General features: G+C 34.1%; 1 protein-coding gene across 1 annotated transcript in view; it reads left to right on the top strand.

Annotated features, from left to right (window-relative positions):
- Window positions 1–18,366, top strand: part of LOC145982985 (isoleucine--tRNA ligase, mitochondrial-like) — a 47,252-nt gene extending 28,886 nt beyond the window's left edge. The window contains exons 6-14 of the mRNA XM_083116265.1: window positions 438–745; window positions 1,522–1,691; window positions 5,250–5,486; window positions 6,576–6,736; window positions 12,009–12,147; window positions 13,186–13,343; window positions 15,096–15,239; window positions 16,477–16,696; window positions 18,268–18,366. Coding sequence (XP_082972391.1) covers window positions 438–745; window positions 1,522–1,691; window positions 5,250–5,486; window positions 6,576–6,736; window positions 12,009–12,147; window positions 13,186–13,343; window positions 15,096–15,239; window positions 16,477–16,696; window positions 18,268–18,366 — 1,636 coding nt within the window. The remainder of the gene's footprint in view (window positions 1–437; window positions 746–1,521; window positions 1,692–5,249; window positions 5,487–6,575; window positions 6,737–12,008; window positions 12,148–13,185; window positions 13,344–15,095; window positions 15,240–16,476; window positions 16,697–18,267) is intronic.
- The last annotated feature ends 409 nt before the right edge of the window (window positions 18,367–18,775 follow it).

The raw sequence follows: 18,775 nt of genomic DNA on the forward strand, positions 1-18,775 counted from the left end.
ACCAGGGGTCCCGGGTTCGAATCCTGGCCTGGGCGTGGATGTTTGTGAGTGTCCATTTATCAATTTCAACATATCATCATTCATCCCCATCTTCGCAAATTAGCCAAAAGTGGCACAAGAAGCAAAGTAAAATGAAGCAAATCAATCAATCAATCCAATCTTTGCAAGAATATTTCTGTATTGACTGTGTGTTATTTGTTAAAACTAATAAATTCTTGTATTTCTCTTGTGCATATCATATGATACAATTGTGATGAAATATGGGAGTCTGAGGACTGTGGAAAATGGTAATGGACATGGCTTAAATAAAATAAAAAAATTAAAAAACTAGTTGTGAAGAACTTTGTCCCTTCCTCCCCAAAATAAAATCACAAGTATACCGATTAAAGGTGTTTTTCTTTGTAATGATTATGTACACTAACATGTGAGTTTCATAGAACAGCTTTGGCAGAAGCTGAGTTGGAGTACAACCCAAGCCATCATAGCACATCTGTGTATGTGAGATTTAAATTAATGACGTTACCAGACACAGCACCCCATCGAGGCACCAATGTGTATGCTCTTATCTGGACAACTACCCCATGGACGTTGCCAGCCAACCAAGCCGTTTGCTTCAATCCAGATACTGAGTACAGCTTTGTTTCGCTTGGGGATTCTAATGATACATATCTTGTTGCATCTCACCTCTGTGATGAGCTTAAGGCTAAATTGAGAAGAGATTTAACAGTTACGACTACAATATCTGGTAAGTATTCACCCCTTTTAATGTAATTAATGTGCATGTGTACATAAAATTCAACATTAACCCAATTTTGTTGCATGTGAACTAGCATAACATAAAAATTCCTGCTTCAGTAACCAAGTATGTTGACCATGATCTCGATACCATGACATCAGGTTCAAATCCTGGCATGAACATGAGTATTTCTTTGTGAGTGTCCCTTCATCATTTCATCTAATCATAATTCATCCTTGTTGGTATGATTAGCCCAAATAAGTAGAAAAGAGATTTAAAAAAATAGAAAAATATACCTAGTATTAATATTAGAGCTAAAAGCAAATGCTAATGCTTTCACAGATTTTATTGATATATTATTTTATATATTAGTGGAACAGATTAATTGGTACTGTATTGGCATCCACCAATATGGGCAAAATTACTGATAATTTTACAGATCCAATATTTCTATAAATAGCCTTTAACTTAATGCCTAATTCTACTATTTTTTATTATGTGTCATCATCATCATTTGCTGTTTCCTGCCTCTGGCTGGGTTGTCATAGAAGTCAAGCCTCTCCATTTTCTTTTGGTTTTTTCACCATTCCACTCTTTCCACGATGCTCCAATCTTGTCCTCTTCTCCTAACACTCTCCACTATCTGCTCTTTCCACCCACATCTTGGTCTCCCCTGTGGCCTTATTCTCGCTCCTTGTGCATTGTACGCTCTATGTGTGTGAATATGAATGCATAATTCACATTCTCTTGCTCTCTCTAAATGTTTTATTTTTTTTTTATTTCAGGTGATCTACTGAATGGTATTACATACAGGCATCCCTTCTTTCAAGATCGAACAGAGCGATTTGTTCCAGGAAAGCATGTCACACTAACAAAAGGAACAGGATTGGTTCACACAGCACCGGCTCATGGTCCTGATGATTTCAAAATAGCTTTGGAGCATCACATGCCCATTGTAAGTGTACAGCAGTTATTTTTTAAGCCTTGTTTTCAAACTGCAGCACTCTTGCATACACCATACCATGTTAGAATTTGGTGTGCAGTTGCCAAAAAAAAACTAGCATTTATTTTTCAAGGCACGTATCAAAATTTTCAACATAATTTGTATTTTGCAAAATATTTTTTTGCCCATCGCAGAGTAACATGCAATTTAACATTGAGTGGATGGGACCGCTTTATGCTTGTAAGTCTTTCAGGACAGGAAGTTAAGTGTGCATGTAAACAAATGTGCAGCAATTAGAGTTGAAAGTGTTTGGTAAAGAAACTGAATTATTTTTCTGTGCCTTTTTTTAGTTAGGTTTTTCAGCCCTTTCTCCCTAATTGTTTCATATGGATGAAATACATTAGTTGCGAAAATTTTTCTTGTTCACAACTTTCTTGTTTACAACTAGCTCTCTAGTGTAAAAAGACACTCCTTTCTAAATTTAAAATACACCTTTGATATGGAATTCATAGCTAGATATAACCAATCATTGCGAAAAACGGACTTTTAAATTATTTTTTTTTAGTGTTATCTTCATATTTCAGTTGCCTTATAAAATATATCTACATAGCATATAGAAATTCACATAACAAACAATTTTGTATAATTTTAGTAAATTACTTTATGCCTTTGGTGAGACCCATTCTTATACATAGGGTTATTAAAAAAGATGAAGCAGATTACAAATTTTTATTGTGGGCACATGGTTAAAGATACAATCATGTGCTATGCATCAGAGGAGAGAGTAAAAATCAAAGTTTTTTGCACTCAATATGAGCACCGTGTGTGATGCGACAAAACAATATTCCATTTTGTTCCACAAGTGCCTCAACTGTTGTACAGTTATCGACTCCACAGCTGCAACAATTAGACACCAGGTAGAGATGAGGCGTAAACAGCATCTACCCCATAGATAAAAATCACAGGGGGTGATGTCTGGAGACATGGAAGGCTACCAACAATGCACTAGGACATGGTCAGTGGCATGCCCAAAGGGGGCTTAGTAGGCTTTATAATCCCTCTCCCCTTTGGCTCAGCATCTCTAAAAGAAATACCTTTAAATGCTAGAAAATATGGCAAAATGTATGGCATTTCTAAAAAAATAAGACACAACCCACCCACCCACCCTCTTTCGAAAATCCTGGGCACGTCACTGATCATGTTGCCCACCTCTTTCAATCCAGCATCCTGGAATGAAGAAGGAATTCTCCTGTAAAGTCGTCATATTGCTTTCACCACATTCAGTGCTGCTGTGTGGGATCCAATGGAAATTCCGCAAGGGTTATTAAAACTTTGATTCTTCCTCTCTCTCTGCTCCTTATTGAATAACCCTGTATATAAAAACAAATAAAAAAGTCAGCCTTTTTTCCAACAACAGCTCTTGCAATTGTAAGTAGCTTTGGTCTCTACAGACTAAATTATATCTTAATCTCCCTTGTAGCAGCATACTGGTCTTAGTATATATGCATTCATATAATAAGTGTACTTCTGCATAGATATTGTGAATGTTAAGGTTGTAATTTACATTTGTTTCATATTTTATGACATCAACCTTCAAATTTGACACAAGGGGCACAAGCACATGAAATTTAGTATTGTCCATTTTATGTTGCATCAAATAGGTTAATCAGGACTGGACCTACAGTTTCAAAATAGAATCTGAACCACCATGCAACATGTCTCCAGTATGGATCAAACCCAGTAGCCTCGATTACAAGACAATAGTGTTACCAGTGTGCTTTGCAGCTAAGGCAAAAACATATTTGCATATAGGAGCAATGGCCAATATCTGTCTCTTGATTGCTGCACCATTTATAATTATTCAGCTCGTTGCAAAATATAGTGTTGTGAACCTCCAAACTTGCAAGTTAGATGAGTTATCCTCAATTGGCAAAGAAATGAAAAGAGCCAGCTTTTAATCAGAAAAAAAAGACACTTATTAAAAAAAAAAAAGAACTTGTTTGCAACTTACACAGATACCAAAGAAAAATCATAGAAGGGCAGCTATTAACTGCAGACAGTTTTATTAAAGAATTGGAGACTTGTAGAAAAGAAATGTTCTAGCTCCTTTCCAACAAACACAAAATATGAAAACACAATGAACAAAAAGAAGTAGAAGAAAATTTAAGTTTTACACAAGAATTCTTATTTGGAGAGCTCCTGTGGAACCCACAATAAACTGAAGTGAAATCAAAAATTCTAATATGTAATAGTGATATTGTTCTACAATCATGAAAAATTATGCTGAAAATCATTCAATAGATCACATAAAAAATAATTGTGTTAAACAATACAAAAAAAGTAGGATTAATGCTGACAATTTAGTTTAATTTCTCGCTATTTTTTTAAAAAAATCAAAGAAAAATAATATTTTCTCAGTGATGAGTGGTTGTGAGCCAATGTGTGGCTATGTAACCTATTTACCTAGGTTACATAGCCTGTTGCTGAACTGATGGCATACTTGGAAATAGTTGACAACACTACTTTCTGCTAGTGTGTAATACTTCGTAATTATTTTGATATAAACTGTGGGCATATTTCCACCTATACTTAGCACAATTATAGGTACATAGCAGTGGTGCAATTTTTCTCTTCACGTTGTGGTTTCCCCAATGCCATAGTAGTAGTATTATCACCCTCTAATGAAAAGGCCCCAGGTTCGATACCTGGTGCAGGTACATAGTGGTTCAGATCCACCTTAAATTGGAGGTCCAGTCCCGATAAACCATTCTGTGCATAAAGTAGACTTAAAAAACAAACTCCATCAGTCAATCTATACTATTCACTTCGGTTTTGCAGATTGCTATAAGGGCTCCCTGAAAAGGAATTTCTTGAGTTAATTACCCCTTTCTTTTTCTAATTGCATCTGGATCAAGATGGAATATCAACATTCCTATGAGAGCCTGACCATTCCATCCAAAGTAAAACAAACAGTTCTCATTCCATGATATTTTAAAAACATTATTTGCACCACTGCAAATTGTTGTGTAACCTCATTCATCCTAAAATTAATATTGAAGGCAGAGCCATTGCTGAAACCTATGTATCAGTATCGGCTGGTACCAATGTTTTCTGTGTGGATAAGTATTGGCTGGAATTTATTCACTGATACAGGCTGATATCTTTTTCACATATTGGGTATTCACAGGGTTCACGAAAAAATCATGTGCCACTTTTACAGTCTTAATTATCCTGGAAGTATGCAAAATTCAAAATTTCTTGTTTAATTTGTACCAGTGTTAGATGAAAAAAAATATGTTTGTAACTAAAAAAGTAATTTTAATATTCTGATATATTTTTTTTTCAAAACTCTGATGAATTTATGCATATAATTGTAGTGAAATACTTACCTATTAATGTTAATCAATGAACAACTTTTAATTGTTACAATTTTCAAGCATTGATATAGTGAGAGTAAGCGACAATATCAGTTTTGGTTTAATGTGGTATCTGCTCAGAATACTTAATATTTATAATAACTATTGTTTCTTTATTTTATTTTTCATTCTATTCATATTTGTATCATTTCAGGAGTGCATCGTAGGTGAAGATGGGTGTTACCTTGAAGAAGCAGGACCACTGTTAGAGAATTTGTCTGTTCTGGATAAGGGCAATGAAAAAGTCTTGCAGACTTTAAGTGATGATATAGTTTTGACTGAAGACTATGTGCACAGTTATCCTTATGATTGGAGAACCAAGAAACCAGTCATTCTACGAGCTTGTCTGCAGTGGTTTATAGACACTACAAGTATTAAAAACCGAGCCATTGTAAGTAACAGAATGCATTCTTTCCTGTGCAGCTTTGTTTGTTAGAATATTACTTTAAGTGAGAAATCTTCAAAATTTATTTGGAAGGAAACGTATGTGTTGAGTTATTTTACAGGATTAGATGATGAAGTACACACCTTGATACTGTATACTTTCTCACTCCAGGCAAAGGTAAAGATAAAGCTACTACTCATTGCACATTGAAACATGCTGTTAAGGGATGTGGCAGGGACGTGGAGTTAGGGCCTCACACGTTCACAGTCTCGGCCATTGTGGAGGTGATGTGGTCAGCACCATACTCTTGCCACCTTTACCCACCATTTATTAGATGGTGGGTGAACGACAGAGTTGCTCCATGCAGGAACATAAACTGGAGAAATGTTGTCCCTGAAATCACTCAACCTGGAAATTGAACCTGACTTTCCTGTGTGACGGTCAGATGCCCAACAGACCGGACCCTCCAAAGACACGTTAAATCAGTAGTGCACTGTTGCTTATTGCTCAAAATAAGGATATCGATTGTCGTTACTCTACTACAAACCCTTGGTGAGGTATCAGTGTGTTTGTGTCAATTTGTTTTATCAGTTCATCATTTATCCTCATTGTTAAGATTAATCAAGAGGTAGGAAAGCAATGTAGCAACATAAAATAACCAAAATAGAAACATCCTTTTTCTATTCATGCAAGAAAGGTTCATTTGCGAATTTTGAATTTTTGAATGTCAACATATATATATAAAATCTATTAAAATATGTAAGAAGGTAATTAACCATTATGAAAGTCACAAATATCCATTCCTGATGTAATCTGAGATACACATCTGAGAACCACTAGTGTAGGATGAGGCACCTGGTGGCATAGTCTTAACAGCATTCCTTGTAATCAAGGAGTCCCAGGTTCAATTCCTGATGGAGACACAATAGTTCGGATCCCACTTTAAACTGTAGATCTAGTCACAACTAGCCTATCTGTGCATAAATTGGACTTAAACAAACAAGTAGTGGAGTGTATTGTGCTCTGTACTTGTTTTAGTAGTGCAACATTGTTTCTGTTACTTTTCCAGTGCTTACACATTTTCTCTTGTTACAGGAAAGTCTGTCTTCGGTTGAAATATTACCAAATACTGTTGATGCTGGATTGGTGACTCAGTTACAGAACCGTCCATACTGGTGCATATCCCGTCAGAGAGTTTGGGGTGTTCCTATCCCTGTTTTCTATGCTAGAGATACAGGGAAAGCTATTGTAACTAAGTAAGTTAATGTGATTTTTAAATGAAGAAAATATGATACTGCTGTCATGTAGTATGAATTTATATTTTCCTTGATGCCATTTTTACATAATAGTGAAGATGTGGTAAATATATAACATATCTGGAATTGTCTTGAAAGTGTATGAAATCTGTTTGTTTCATTCTTTGCATTCACCAACTCTTCCAATTCCAGCACTAATTAGGCCTAATTTTTCTTTGCAGTGGCTGAACTCTTTATTACTTAGCATTTCAATCCAATTTCGCATGTATCTTTTTTAAGTGTTGCATAAAAAATGAAATGTTACAACACATACTAAACAAATACAACAATACCTTCCAGTTACTCTTTCTTTTTTCACTTTGGTAATATGATATGAAATTATCATTTCTTTCATGAAGTACCTGTAATATTTATAAAAACATCTACACGTGGATATTATTTGATTTACTAGAATATTGAATACTTACTTGTGGCATATTTTGTGTGTTGATATTATTGTTACTAAAATACCCAAGTGGTAAAAATTTAAGCAAGAGATTCAGGTTCATTCATGGCTCAAACCTGGTTCTCTTGCATGCCATGTGATTGCTCTCCCAATTGAGCTACTAAACAAGAGCAATGGCTAGGAACATTGAATTTTTGCGATGCGCGAAATCGCGAAATGTGAAAAAAAGATGCAATTTTGAACATTCTGCACGTAACTACACCCCCAATGATGAAATATGCATGAGTTTTATTCGCGAAGTAATGCGAAATGTGTGCTTTTCCACGAAATGAACACCTTTTCGCGAAATAACCGTGAACTATCGTCAAATTATGTAGAAAACAAGCAAAAACCGACAATCGAGGTTGTGCGCGCAAACTGTCGACTTGTAACGAAAAGTTTGCCTAACGTTTCCTACCACTTGCAGCTGAAAAACGTTTTATCTTCTATCACACCAGGAAGACGTTGCAAATTGGGATTTCCCATGTACATAATCTCAGTTCGAAATCTTCGCTCCCTGTCAAGGTGCATTCCTTTCTTCCCCCGAATTTCCACTCAACTTCCAGTTTCATTGAACTTGCTAGCTGTAGCAGCGATAAGATTAGTCTGTTCCCGCACATCAAGGGAAACAATGGTGTCATTTGTGTTCAGTCATGAATGAATTTTGTTTATCATCATGTGATTTTCAACATGTGTTTGTATGTGCAGTAGTGATTATTTTATTTGATGGACAGCAAGGATATCCTTTAAATACATACAATTAATAAATCACTTGAGATATGCAATTTAGAAATGAAGTGATTTTGTGTTGATGTTTTCTTTTTGGTTGGGCAGCTAAGTACTTGTGTATGTGTACAGTATATAAAAATGAAGTAGTTTATCAATTTATAGCTCTTTTGTATGATGTTTCCTCTCATGATGAAAAAGTGTGTGCCGTTTTTTTTTTTCCACCGCTGATATAACATTTTATTTACCGCTCCCCTCAGTTTTTATATACCATAAATTTGTCTCCCTAATAATGACCAACCAGAGATACAATTTAAAACCATGCAATGCAGAGGTTATGTTAAGTGTACACTTTAACTGATAAAAGGTAGGTGCAGACTACTTAACTTTGACTTTTATTTACCGCTTTTCCAACGAAATGATATTTTTTCACCGCTTTTATATACCGAAATTGTAACTTTTTAAATGCGAAATTCATGAATTTTATTTACCATAAATCAGTGTCCCTAGCAATGGCACAATATGTCAGGGACCAGGGTTTGAGTTCTGATCATGCCTGCTTTTTTGCTTAAATTTGTATGTATGTACATCATCTGTGTATGCCATATTATAAGGAGAGATAATGCTGAAAGATCCATGAATTTATATTACTGGATTTTACATTTTCCCTTATTTTTAGTTCTTTAAGTGCAAGCACCTGAGAAATGTATAATCAAGGTTTCACAGTACATCTCCATATATTTATTATATATGTCTTGTACATTGGCCTCTCTGATGGCAGAATATTTCAAGAATTCAAATGAATGTTCCATGCGGGGATTTATATTCCAGTAGTTTGAATCTCACTTTAAACTGTAGTCCCAGTCCTGAGTATCCTATCTGTAGAGGCACAACATATTTTTGGTAAATAAAAAAGCAAAATTTCGGTACAAAAGCAGAGTTAATTTCGGGTTCAAAAGTGGTAAATAAAATGAAATATCGCTGTTATAGCGGTGAAAAAGCTGTATATAAAATGACATTTTGGTTTTAAAAATCCTAAATTTGATTTAAAAACTGCACTATTACACAAAATAAACATATCCTTTGTAATAGCCCATTTAATCATTACCAGAATATTAAGTGTATTCCTGTATAAAGAGTCCATTTTTGCTTCTCAAATGTTTGTAGCAAAATTAATCAATTTTCTGTGAATTGCATAACTCACAGGATAATTCAGACTTCAAAAAGTGGTGCGTCGCTATATAAACGGCAAATTTCATGTTTAAGAGCCTATTTTGCATTTTGCCTTTCATTTCGCATCATTTCGTGACAAAACAGGGTAGGAAAATGCACCTCACACCTTTCAGAAACATGAAACATTAACATTACAATGTGTTATTTCACATTTCGTGTTTTCGTCAAAAACTAAATATGCATGCCTCTACCTATCTGCATAAAATTGATTTATCTTTCCCATTGTTTGATATTTTCTACATTTCTTTCAGTGTATCATTATCATTGGCATGTGAATGATACAAGAACTGGGTGTCCATTGTTCAGTAGTTTTCTTCCCTAAAAGAAGGAGTTTTCATGACCTATATTTTGAGTACCAGTAAACAGGCCATCATGATTTAAACTCTACTCTGAGTAGACTTGATCTATTCCACTTTCATTTTTAGATTATTGAAAATCTCTGTTTATATCAAAGATCATTATTACTTTTAACATATGGATATATTCATACTATGGGAATGAGAGACGCGGCAATAGATAATTCAGGTACTCACGTTTTACGCGAAGCTGTTTTAAGTTATTTTCTATTTCGGTAGCCACTGCTACCATCCTCGTTGGAATTATATGGATATAGTTACTAAGAATTACAGAAGGGACAGATAAATCTGCACTCTTATTATTATCAGCCAGTATAGGTATATTGTTAAAATTATAACCAGTTTTTTTACTGATATATTTATAAACACTGATTGCATACATAAATCTGCAATTTTGTTATTATTTTTATATGTATGTGTTTGTGTAAAGCAATAGTAAAGGTGTCTCATGTGCTTTAGTTTTGTAAAAAGAAAATTTCAATATACGTGGATTCACTTTCTAAGACAAAACTCATTACAGTTATCTGATTACATACATTACATGCTATTCAAGGAATTCTTTTCCTGTAGTTTACGGTTATTACAAGCATAAGAAAACAGTTTTTCTTTGTGACGTTTGAGGAGAACACACGCTCCTTTCATCAGACATTTATTTTCATTTTGACTAAAGATACAGTTATAACAATGGTTAGTAATTTTTAAACAAAAATAATCTGTTATATAATGGATGTTGTCAATGTTACATTGTTGCAATATAGCAACTTAACTGTGAAAAAAGCAGTCTGTTTTTTTTTGTTTTTTTTTTTAAATTATGAATCCAAAATATCATCAGGCAATTCAAATTCATCATTGTTTTCACAAAGTCTCTTGATGTTCTGTTACATTAAATTTTAAAGATGGTGGCTTACTCCATTTGTGAAAAAGAAAACTCCATACTGGATCTATGTTACCATTTTCATTATTTAATTTATTCCAGTGTTCTTCTGCAATGAACGAAGCTTCCCAGACATTCAACTCTGTGTTTCCCGTTAATCTTTTTAAAACCCTTCTCTTTTTAATCAAATGCTTCTCTTCGATGATATGAGTTGACAAACCTGTTCTTGGGTTTAGATTCATAATGTCCAAATCGTGTTCGTGCCATCTTACTGCCATTTTCCTTGCTGTTTGTCCCACATAATCTTTTGAACATGAACAACTTATATTATATATTCCTGTGGTTTCCACATCTGGTAGAGAGTTTCTCATTTTGAATTCATTAAATGTACATTCCAAACTTCTTGGTGATTTAAAAACAATTTTGAAATTAAAACTTCTAAAAATTTTTGCAATTTTATGTGAGAATCCCTTGTGGAATGGAATGCACACAAATTTCTTTTCAACAGATTTTTCATCTTTGTCTGTATTTCTCTTTTCCTTTAGTTTTCTTGCAACTTGTTTTTTGATTTGGTTTATTCTGTTAGTGTGAAAGCCATTTTCTTTTGCTATATTAAAGAGCCTTTCTTCTTCATTTTTGATATCCTCATTATTAGAACATAGTCTTTGTGCTCTCAGGAAAAATTTTAAAAATATGTTATATGTTTTAAAAAGATTAACGGGAAACACAGAGTTGAATGTCTGGGAAGCTTTGTTCATTGCAGAAGAACACTGGAATAAATTAAATAATGAAAATGGTAACATAGATCCAGTATGGAGTTTTCTTTTTCACAAATGGAGTAAGCCACCATCTTTAAAATTTAATGTAACAGAAAACATCAAGAGACTTTGTGAAAACAATGATGAATTTGAATTGCCTGATGATATTTTGGATTCATAATTTAAAAAAAAAAAAAAAAAAAAAAACAGACTGCTTTTTTCACAGTTAAGTTGCTATATTGCAACAATGTAACATTGACAACATCCATTATATAACAGATTATTTTTGTTTAAAAATTACTAACCATTGTTATAACTGTATCTTTAGTCAAAATGAAAATAAATGTCTGATGAAAGGAGCGTGTGTTCTCCTCAAACGTCACAAAGAAAAACTGTTTTCTTATGCTTGTAATAACCGTAAACTACAGGAAAATAATTCTATAATGCAAGCAATGCGTACATACAAGAAAAACTATTCAAGGAATGTTTGTCATTTTTACACCAGACAGGTAGAATGTTAGTTATTGGTAAAAAAGTACTTTATTTGTTATCAACTAAAATTTCACATTGCTCAGTCTCTGTTAGAAATCGTAAAGTTAGTGCAGAAACTGACCTCCTTGGCGAAGTGGTTAGCACAGCATGCTACAACACCAGGGATCCCAGCCTGGGCATGGGTGGTGTTTGTGATCGTCCTTTCATCAATTTTATCATATCATCACTTATCCTTATCATGATTAGCCAAAAGTGGCAGAGGGAAAGCAACGCTAAAGAACAAAAATCAAATCATACCCTAGTGCAGAAAATTAGATTTTAAATTATTGCTTCAATAATTATTTTACAGGTCATCTATCAGTCATTTATGCAAGCTTCTTGACAAACATGGAACAGACTTTTGGTGGACCCTTCCTGTGAAAGAACTTGTGAATGAGGAGGTGTGCAAGGAAAGTGGCATATGTGCTTCTGATTTGGAGAAAGGAGAGGTAGTTTTAATTATTTTTTCTGACGAATTTGTTACTATTTGTTTCTGATTTAACTTTAGTAGATTCCCAGGAGTGTTTGATATTGATTAGAATGTTGCAGCAAACTGTTTTCATTTGAGCACCCAATAATTCACGTGAACGACGCTAAGTAACATACAGAATTGAGAGCTCTTCTCTCACCATAACATCTTAAGCAAGTAATGCTTGACCAGGCAAAATGAGTGGCATACACTTGAAGCCAGGTAGTACCACGTATAACAGTCATTTGTCTGTGGTAGTAGGCCCTCAAATATGGATCATGAAGTGAAATATGCAGTGAAATTGAAGCTGATGTGAATATAGTTATCACCTCCATGATAAAAGATAGTTTACTCTAATACACATTCATACACAGTGATATATGAAAATGGAATAGGTGATTGTGGACTGAAACTACTTAGGTGAACATATTAAATGTATACATATGTATCTACGATTATTGTCACATTAAAATTATGTTTGATTGTATGTTATTACTATATCTTAATATTTTACAGAATATGATTATCCTTTTCCATAGTAAACAAAATTATTTGTAAAATTATTGGCAATTTATTACTAACTCAATACACTGTCAAGCCTGTCCATGTAAATCTGCCCCCTTCACTATTATTTATAAAGTATCAGATCAGAATTATAGAGAACATTACTGATAAACTCATATATTGATGTGCCAAAATATTGATTAATGTGGATACCAATTTATGTTTCCCATTGAATAATTAGCTGAAACATAATAAAGGTAGGAGGAAGAATGTGAAAGCATGATAGTGGATTTCAAATTTTTTCACTTTTTTATTGATTATAGTGTGAAAACACACACACAGTAGGAAATAAGTACACATTTATGAATAGTTATTGCAAATTTCATAGGCTCTTACTGTTGTATGGTACAAGTATATACACACCTCACTTTGCAATTGTACATGTATTGCACACTTGTAACTTTCATGTTCATGTTGGAGGATGGAGATGAACTTGAATTTTATTTTTATGTAGGATATCCTTGACATTTGGTTTGATAGTGGACTTTCGTGGTCTTCAGTGCTACAAGAGAAAGTAGCTGATCTCTATCTTGAAGGTCTTGACCAGTTTACAGGATGGTTCCAGTCTTCCCTACTTACATCTGTTGCATTGAGAGAGCAGCCACCATACAGGTACAGACAAATTTTCGGCTTGCTTTATTATAAAACATAGCCATAGCATTGTAAGTGAGCTTTTGGACCCAAGTGACAAGCTACACTCTTTACTTGGACCCATACCTCCAGAAATAGATGCAACCTTTCATACTGGGGTGACAAGGCAAGCTGCATATGATGTTTACTTGCCACTCAGACTGGGTCTTTGTCTCAGGCTGTTATGAATGCATTTGCGATCAGTAATTGATTGATTGATTTGCTTTATTTTACTTTTGTGCCACTTTTGGCTAATTTGCGAAGATGAGGATGAGTGACCATATGAAATTGATGAATGGATACTTACAAACATTCATGCCCAGGCCGGGATTGGAACCTGGGACCCCTGGCATCGTAGTGTAAAGTGCTAACCACTCTGCCACAGGGGCCGGCTCACGGTGAATGCATGACCAACAGTACCTATTCTGGTGTGTCAGTTTGTGGCTGTGTCACATGTCGCTTGGCACTTCAGTCTGAGAGCTGCCTAAGAACTCAAACATATTAATTTGGGAGTAGCCCATTAGAAAATCAGTGGTTGTTAAAATTGCTACTTTTCATGGTCTAAGTGTGTACTTCTTCATTTTGAGATTTGGTTAAGGCTGTAAGGATTGTTGAGCTAAGAAAATATAATTTTTAAATGAAATCCCAGTATTTTTTTAAAGATATGGTTTATCAATTAGCTGCAATTATATTAGTCTGTTTTTTCAGGGGTAATGTAGTCTGGTAAGTTGGTAATTGTTATTGTTTGGCTAGTTTCCACCCCCTACATGCTCCCTGCTGGCAGTTTTCAATGGCATAAAGGAGAGTTTAGGTTAAATGATGCTCTTTTAAGTCTTTCAATTGGTTTCCAATAAATGAAGTGATTCACAAATTTTTAGTCAGCTAAAGCTATGTTTTTTCGTGGCCATTAGTCTTGTATTAGGGGTGTGATATCACATTTTTTTCACAGAATATGGTGTAAGTAATGTTTTAAGTAGACTTTTTTTTGGTTTTTGTTGTTCTAATTTGCAAGACCTGAAGCCCCAAGCAAAGATACACTGATTAATTTGGGAATTCTCTCTCGGAAGTGCTGTACTGAGTACAAAAATCTAGGGATAAGTGTGGATGAAAATGGGTTTTTATGGAATTACAAAATTTTTCTTGTTATGCAGCCAAGAAAGAATGACAAATGTCTGAGAATTAACAATGTTAAGAACCACATACATGAATTTCATATTAGATATTTTTACATACTTTAAGTGTATTACTTATTTTTACATTTAGTTTTCATTTCATTTCGTAAAGCATATATTTGTGGGACAAACATTTCAAAATATGATTTCTCTAAACATTCAATATTTTTTAAAATTATTATGATGGAGTCTGCAGTGTGTCATTGACAGGATTTCTGAGAAATCCTCTTGAACCTATAAAACAACCCAGGAATACAGGAATTGGCAATTTTTTCTACATACTTATGTTATTTTGCAAGTTTTAGTACATAAAGATCCAAGTCTTAACTTGTGTGTTTTCAATATTGTGTACAGCTTGTTTTTTGAAAATGTGTTTTTCTAATGAATACTGTAAGATGAAGGTCCCTACTTGAGTATTCTGAGTGACTTTAAAATGCTGTTAGTTCTAGTATCTAATAATTACTAGTTTAACCCTATAGATCTCATAATGTTGCATTGTAGTCATTTAGTAGAATGCTATAGTTATATACAGTAAAAACAGTTTTTTCTTTTGTATTTGTAGGAAAGTATTTGTTCATGGCTTTACATTAGACGAAAAAGGAAGAAAGATGTCAAAATCTTTAGGAAATGTTGTGAACCCTAAAGAGGTTGTAGAAGGAGGGAAGGATCTTAAAAAGCAACCTGCATTTGGAGTCGATGTTTTAAGGTAATTTGCTGGAAATTATGTGCTGTTAAGATCCATTCTGCTTTATTATTTCAAGTATGATCATATTCCAACTGTATTTTGATGGTCAAGGAGGTAAATCGGACACTTTTTATGGATTGCTTTTCACTTGCTTTCGTCCTGTGGGCAAAGAGTTCCAATATTCTTCATATGTTGATTTTGCTACAGGAACACAAGTATATTCAAAGTTAACCATTTGAGCTACTACAATCACTGTGGTATATTCATTATGATTGTACATTTGAATATATTTGCTTTCAAAAACACAATTGATTATCATATTTCATTCTGAGCTATTAAAGAAAGTGCCGGGGTGTGCCACATCATACTACTGGAACGCTGATTTCACATTTTGTAGGAACATGTAAATAATACTAAAAAAATAACGTAAAAAGCAGGAATGCATGAGGGAAGGTGAAACTCAAATGCAGATAAGAAACTCCTGCATTTTTTTGAGTGTATAATGTATAATACAAAAGAGGTCATAATATGAATTCGTAAGAAGGCATGCAGTGAAAATCAACCTCTCATGGTAGGGTTGGCAGATGTCCACATTTAGCTCCTGAGTATACTAATAGTATAGGTAAAGATTTACTGTTAAATTTAGTCATCTTGATTAGTGGGATCTCCATTTATCCTATTAATTAGTGATTTGTTGCTGTTTTAGAAGTTTTGATTACATATTTTTAGACATTATTATGGCAAAGAAAGGTGATAGTAAAAAGTACTGTGGATAAAATGGTTGGCCAGAGGATGGTTAAAAACTGTTTAAATGAAAATAAAAGTATGCAAGTTCTGCTGTTTTAACGATATGGCTTTTCTTGCATCTGGAGTGAATTGCTTCACATTTCTACTCTTAAAAATATATTTGCAAACTTAGTTGAAATGAGTTGAAACACTGCTGAATAATCTGGAAATTCATTCAACAATAGAAAACCTGGAAAAGTCAGGGAAACTTGTGAAATGATCCATGTACATAATGATAATGTTCCAGGGTGCTTACTTGTTATTGAATCATTCCAAAGATAATGAATTCCAAACCTAGACATATTTCTGTGTATGCTTAGTGCTGAAAGTGCATATACAGTGGAACCTCGATTTTACGTTTTTCAGGGGATGAAGCTGAAAAAACTTAATATGCGGGAAAATGCAAAACCGAGGAAAGTAAAATCGGGGTTCCACTGTATATGTAACATCAGGTTGCTTGTTTTAATTTCAGATGGTGGGTTGCATCTCATGCAGTGCAGCACACGAATATCACAGTGGTGCCTTCAGTACTCCAGGAGAGTGCTGATAATGTACATAAAATTCGCATCATTTTGCGATTTATTCTTGGTTCACTGCATGATTATGTGCCAAATTCTAAAACTTCAAGTGAAACTTCTCTCCAGATTCTTGATGCCTACATGTTGCATCTTCTGTGGAACTTTTACCATCAAGTAAGAGCTATTTATTTGTTTATGTGTTCAACTGCAGGAATTTTTTTAGAGTGGATATAGAGGTTCTGATATTCTGAAAGGTATGTTACATACTGTAATCTGGTTCAGTACTTTTTTGTAACTGAATATTGATACTGATCCAAATACTAATATGAATATCTGACAATTGAGGTACATAGAATTAAAAAAGAAAATGATATTTCACACCATTGATCTTCAAATTCGTGAAAGCCAAGTCACAACATTTACCCTTTGTTTTGTGGTTGTCCTAATTTTCAAATCAACCTCAATACTTAGAGATGGGAGATTTGTTTGAAATTTGTGGTTAAAAAGATTAAAATTGTTAAGATTGACTTAAAACAGGTTAAAATGTATAAAAACTAGATCCCATTATCATATTGGTGGAATGACCAGCTATCATGCAATGACAACCTAAACAATTTATAATAAATAAATAAATAACTTAAAAATTTACTCAAAACAGTTATAATTTAACTTAAAAAATTACTCAAAACAGTTATAATTTATTCAAAACATAACACATACATTGAGCTATCATAATTTGTAATGAATAATTATTTAGAATTACTTGTACTTCCTAATACTCCAAGTAACCACTAGATCTTATTTTAAAAGTGGCTTTAATTCTTTTGGTGTCAGTTGCCTGGAACCTCAAAAGCTTACACTACCAAGGTATGTGCAGTCAGCAGAAAATAGATGTGGAATCATGAAACCTGAAATTTTATATTTATTATGATTTTTATTTATTTATTTATTTTGGCAGAATCACCATGTAATGGTAAAAATCAGTAGCCATTCACAATGTAAGGTTGTTTTTCAGGACAGGGTTTAAGTTGTAGGATTTTTAGTGAGTTTTCCAATGAGTTCCTAACAATGGCAATTTTGCCCTGATTCTACAACTGTACAGCTGTATAGTTAGGGAGTTCACACAGCACCAAAATGAGTTACCTTTTTACCACAAAGTATTGATGCAAAATTTATAAAAATTATTGAATCTTGCATATTAATATCTACTGGGAATGTATAGGGTTTGTTTTTAAGAAAATAGTCATTTTAAAGTTCATGAACTTCTTAGATCTATTCATCACAGTAATAAAGCTGACAACTTGAACCTGTACCAGTGATGATTATTTTTCAGAATAGCCTCCCCGATGGCATAGTGGTAGCGTCATCGCTGTGTAATCAATGTGGAGGCACATAGTGGTTCGGATCCCACTTTAAACTTTAGGCCCAGTCCCGATTAGCCTTACTGTGCATAAAGTGGACTTAAAACACCAATCAATCAATCAATCAAATCTATTCAAAACACCAATCAATCAATCAAATCTATTTCAGAATAATCCATTATAGCTGCATTTCTATGAGCTTCTTCGTGGATGTCTTAGTCCGTTGTTGTCTAGTTAGATGCAACCTTTTTTTGTAGTAAATATCTTTAGAACAGGCTATTCAATCCACCCAAAATTCTCTGAAATGCTCTAGCAGTATTTCGGAATGAATCTGTTTATAGAACAGATTTCTTTCCTATTTTTGAGACAGCCTTGTGCTTTTAGGGGCTTAAGTTCCAGCTAAACATTAAGATTATCCCTCCATCCGGCGCAACTGATCGAAATGATACAACATGGCAAAATTTTGATGTCACTTCTCGCTGAGTCACTGGCTCCGCTCCACTCCTCTAGTACCTTCCTCCCTCTACACCCACTCCACGTCAGTCAAGTGGAAAACTTTGTACAAGGCGTTACAGTTAGTCAGTGTCCGTAGCTCTTTGTGTCAAAATGATACAGTGCGCCTGATTGTGTTATTGCTTGTCTTTTTTAAGTTATTAGTGTCAAATTTTGTCTGTGTTTGTTGAACGGTTTGTTATGCGTGTTTTTTGTTTATTGTATGTTTTCTCTGAATAACATGGCAAGCTCCAGTAGACGTTTTGACTCTAATAACCCCAGTGATTTGAACACAGTGCTTGAATTACTGTTAGACAATAATGAAGAAGAAAATCACTTTGAATTTGAAGATTTGGGTGGTGAATCTGATGTAGATGACCAGGATGAAGTAGAAGAATGC

The sequence above is a fragment of the Lepisma saccharinum genome, unplaced genomic scaffold (assembly GCF_977018435.1).
Source record: "Lepisma saccharinum unplaced genomic scaffold, izLepSacc3.1 HAP1_SCAFFOLD_516, whole genome shotgun sequence".
NCBI lineage: Eukaryota > Metazoa > Arthropoda > Insecta > Zygentoma > Lepismatidae > Lepisma > Lepisma saccharinum.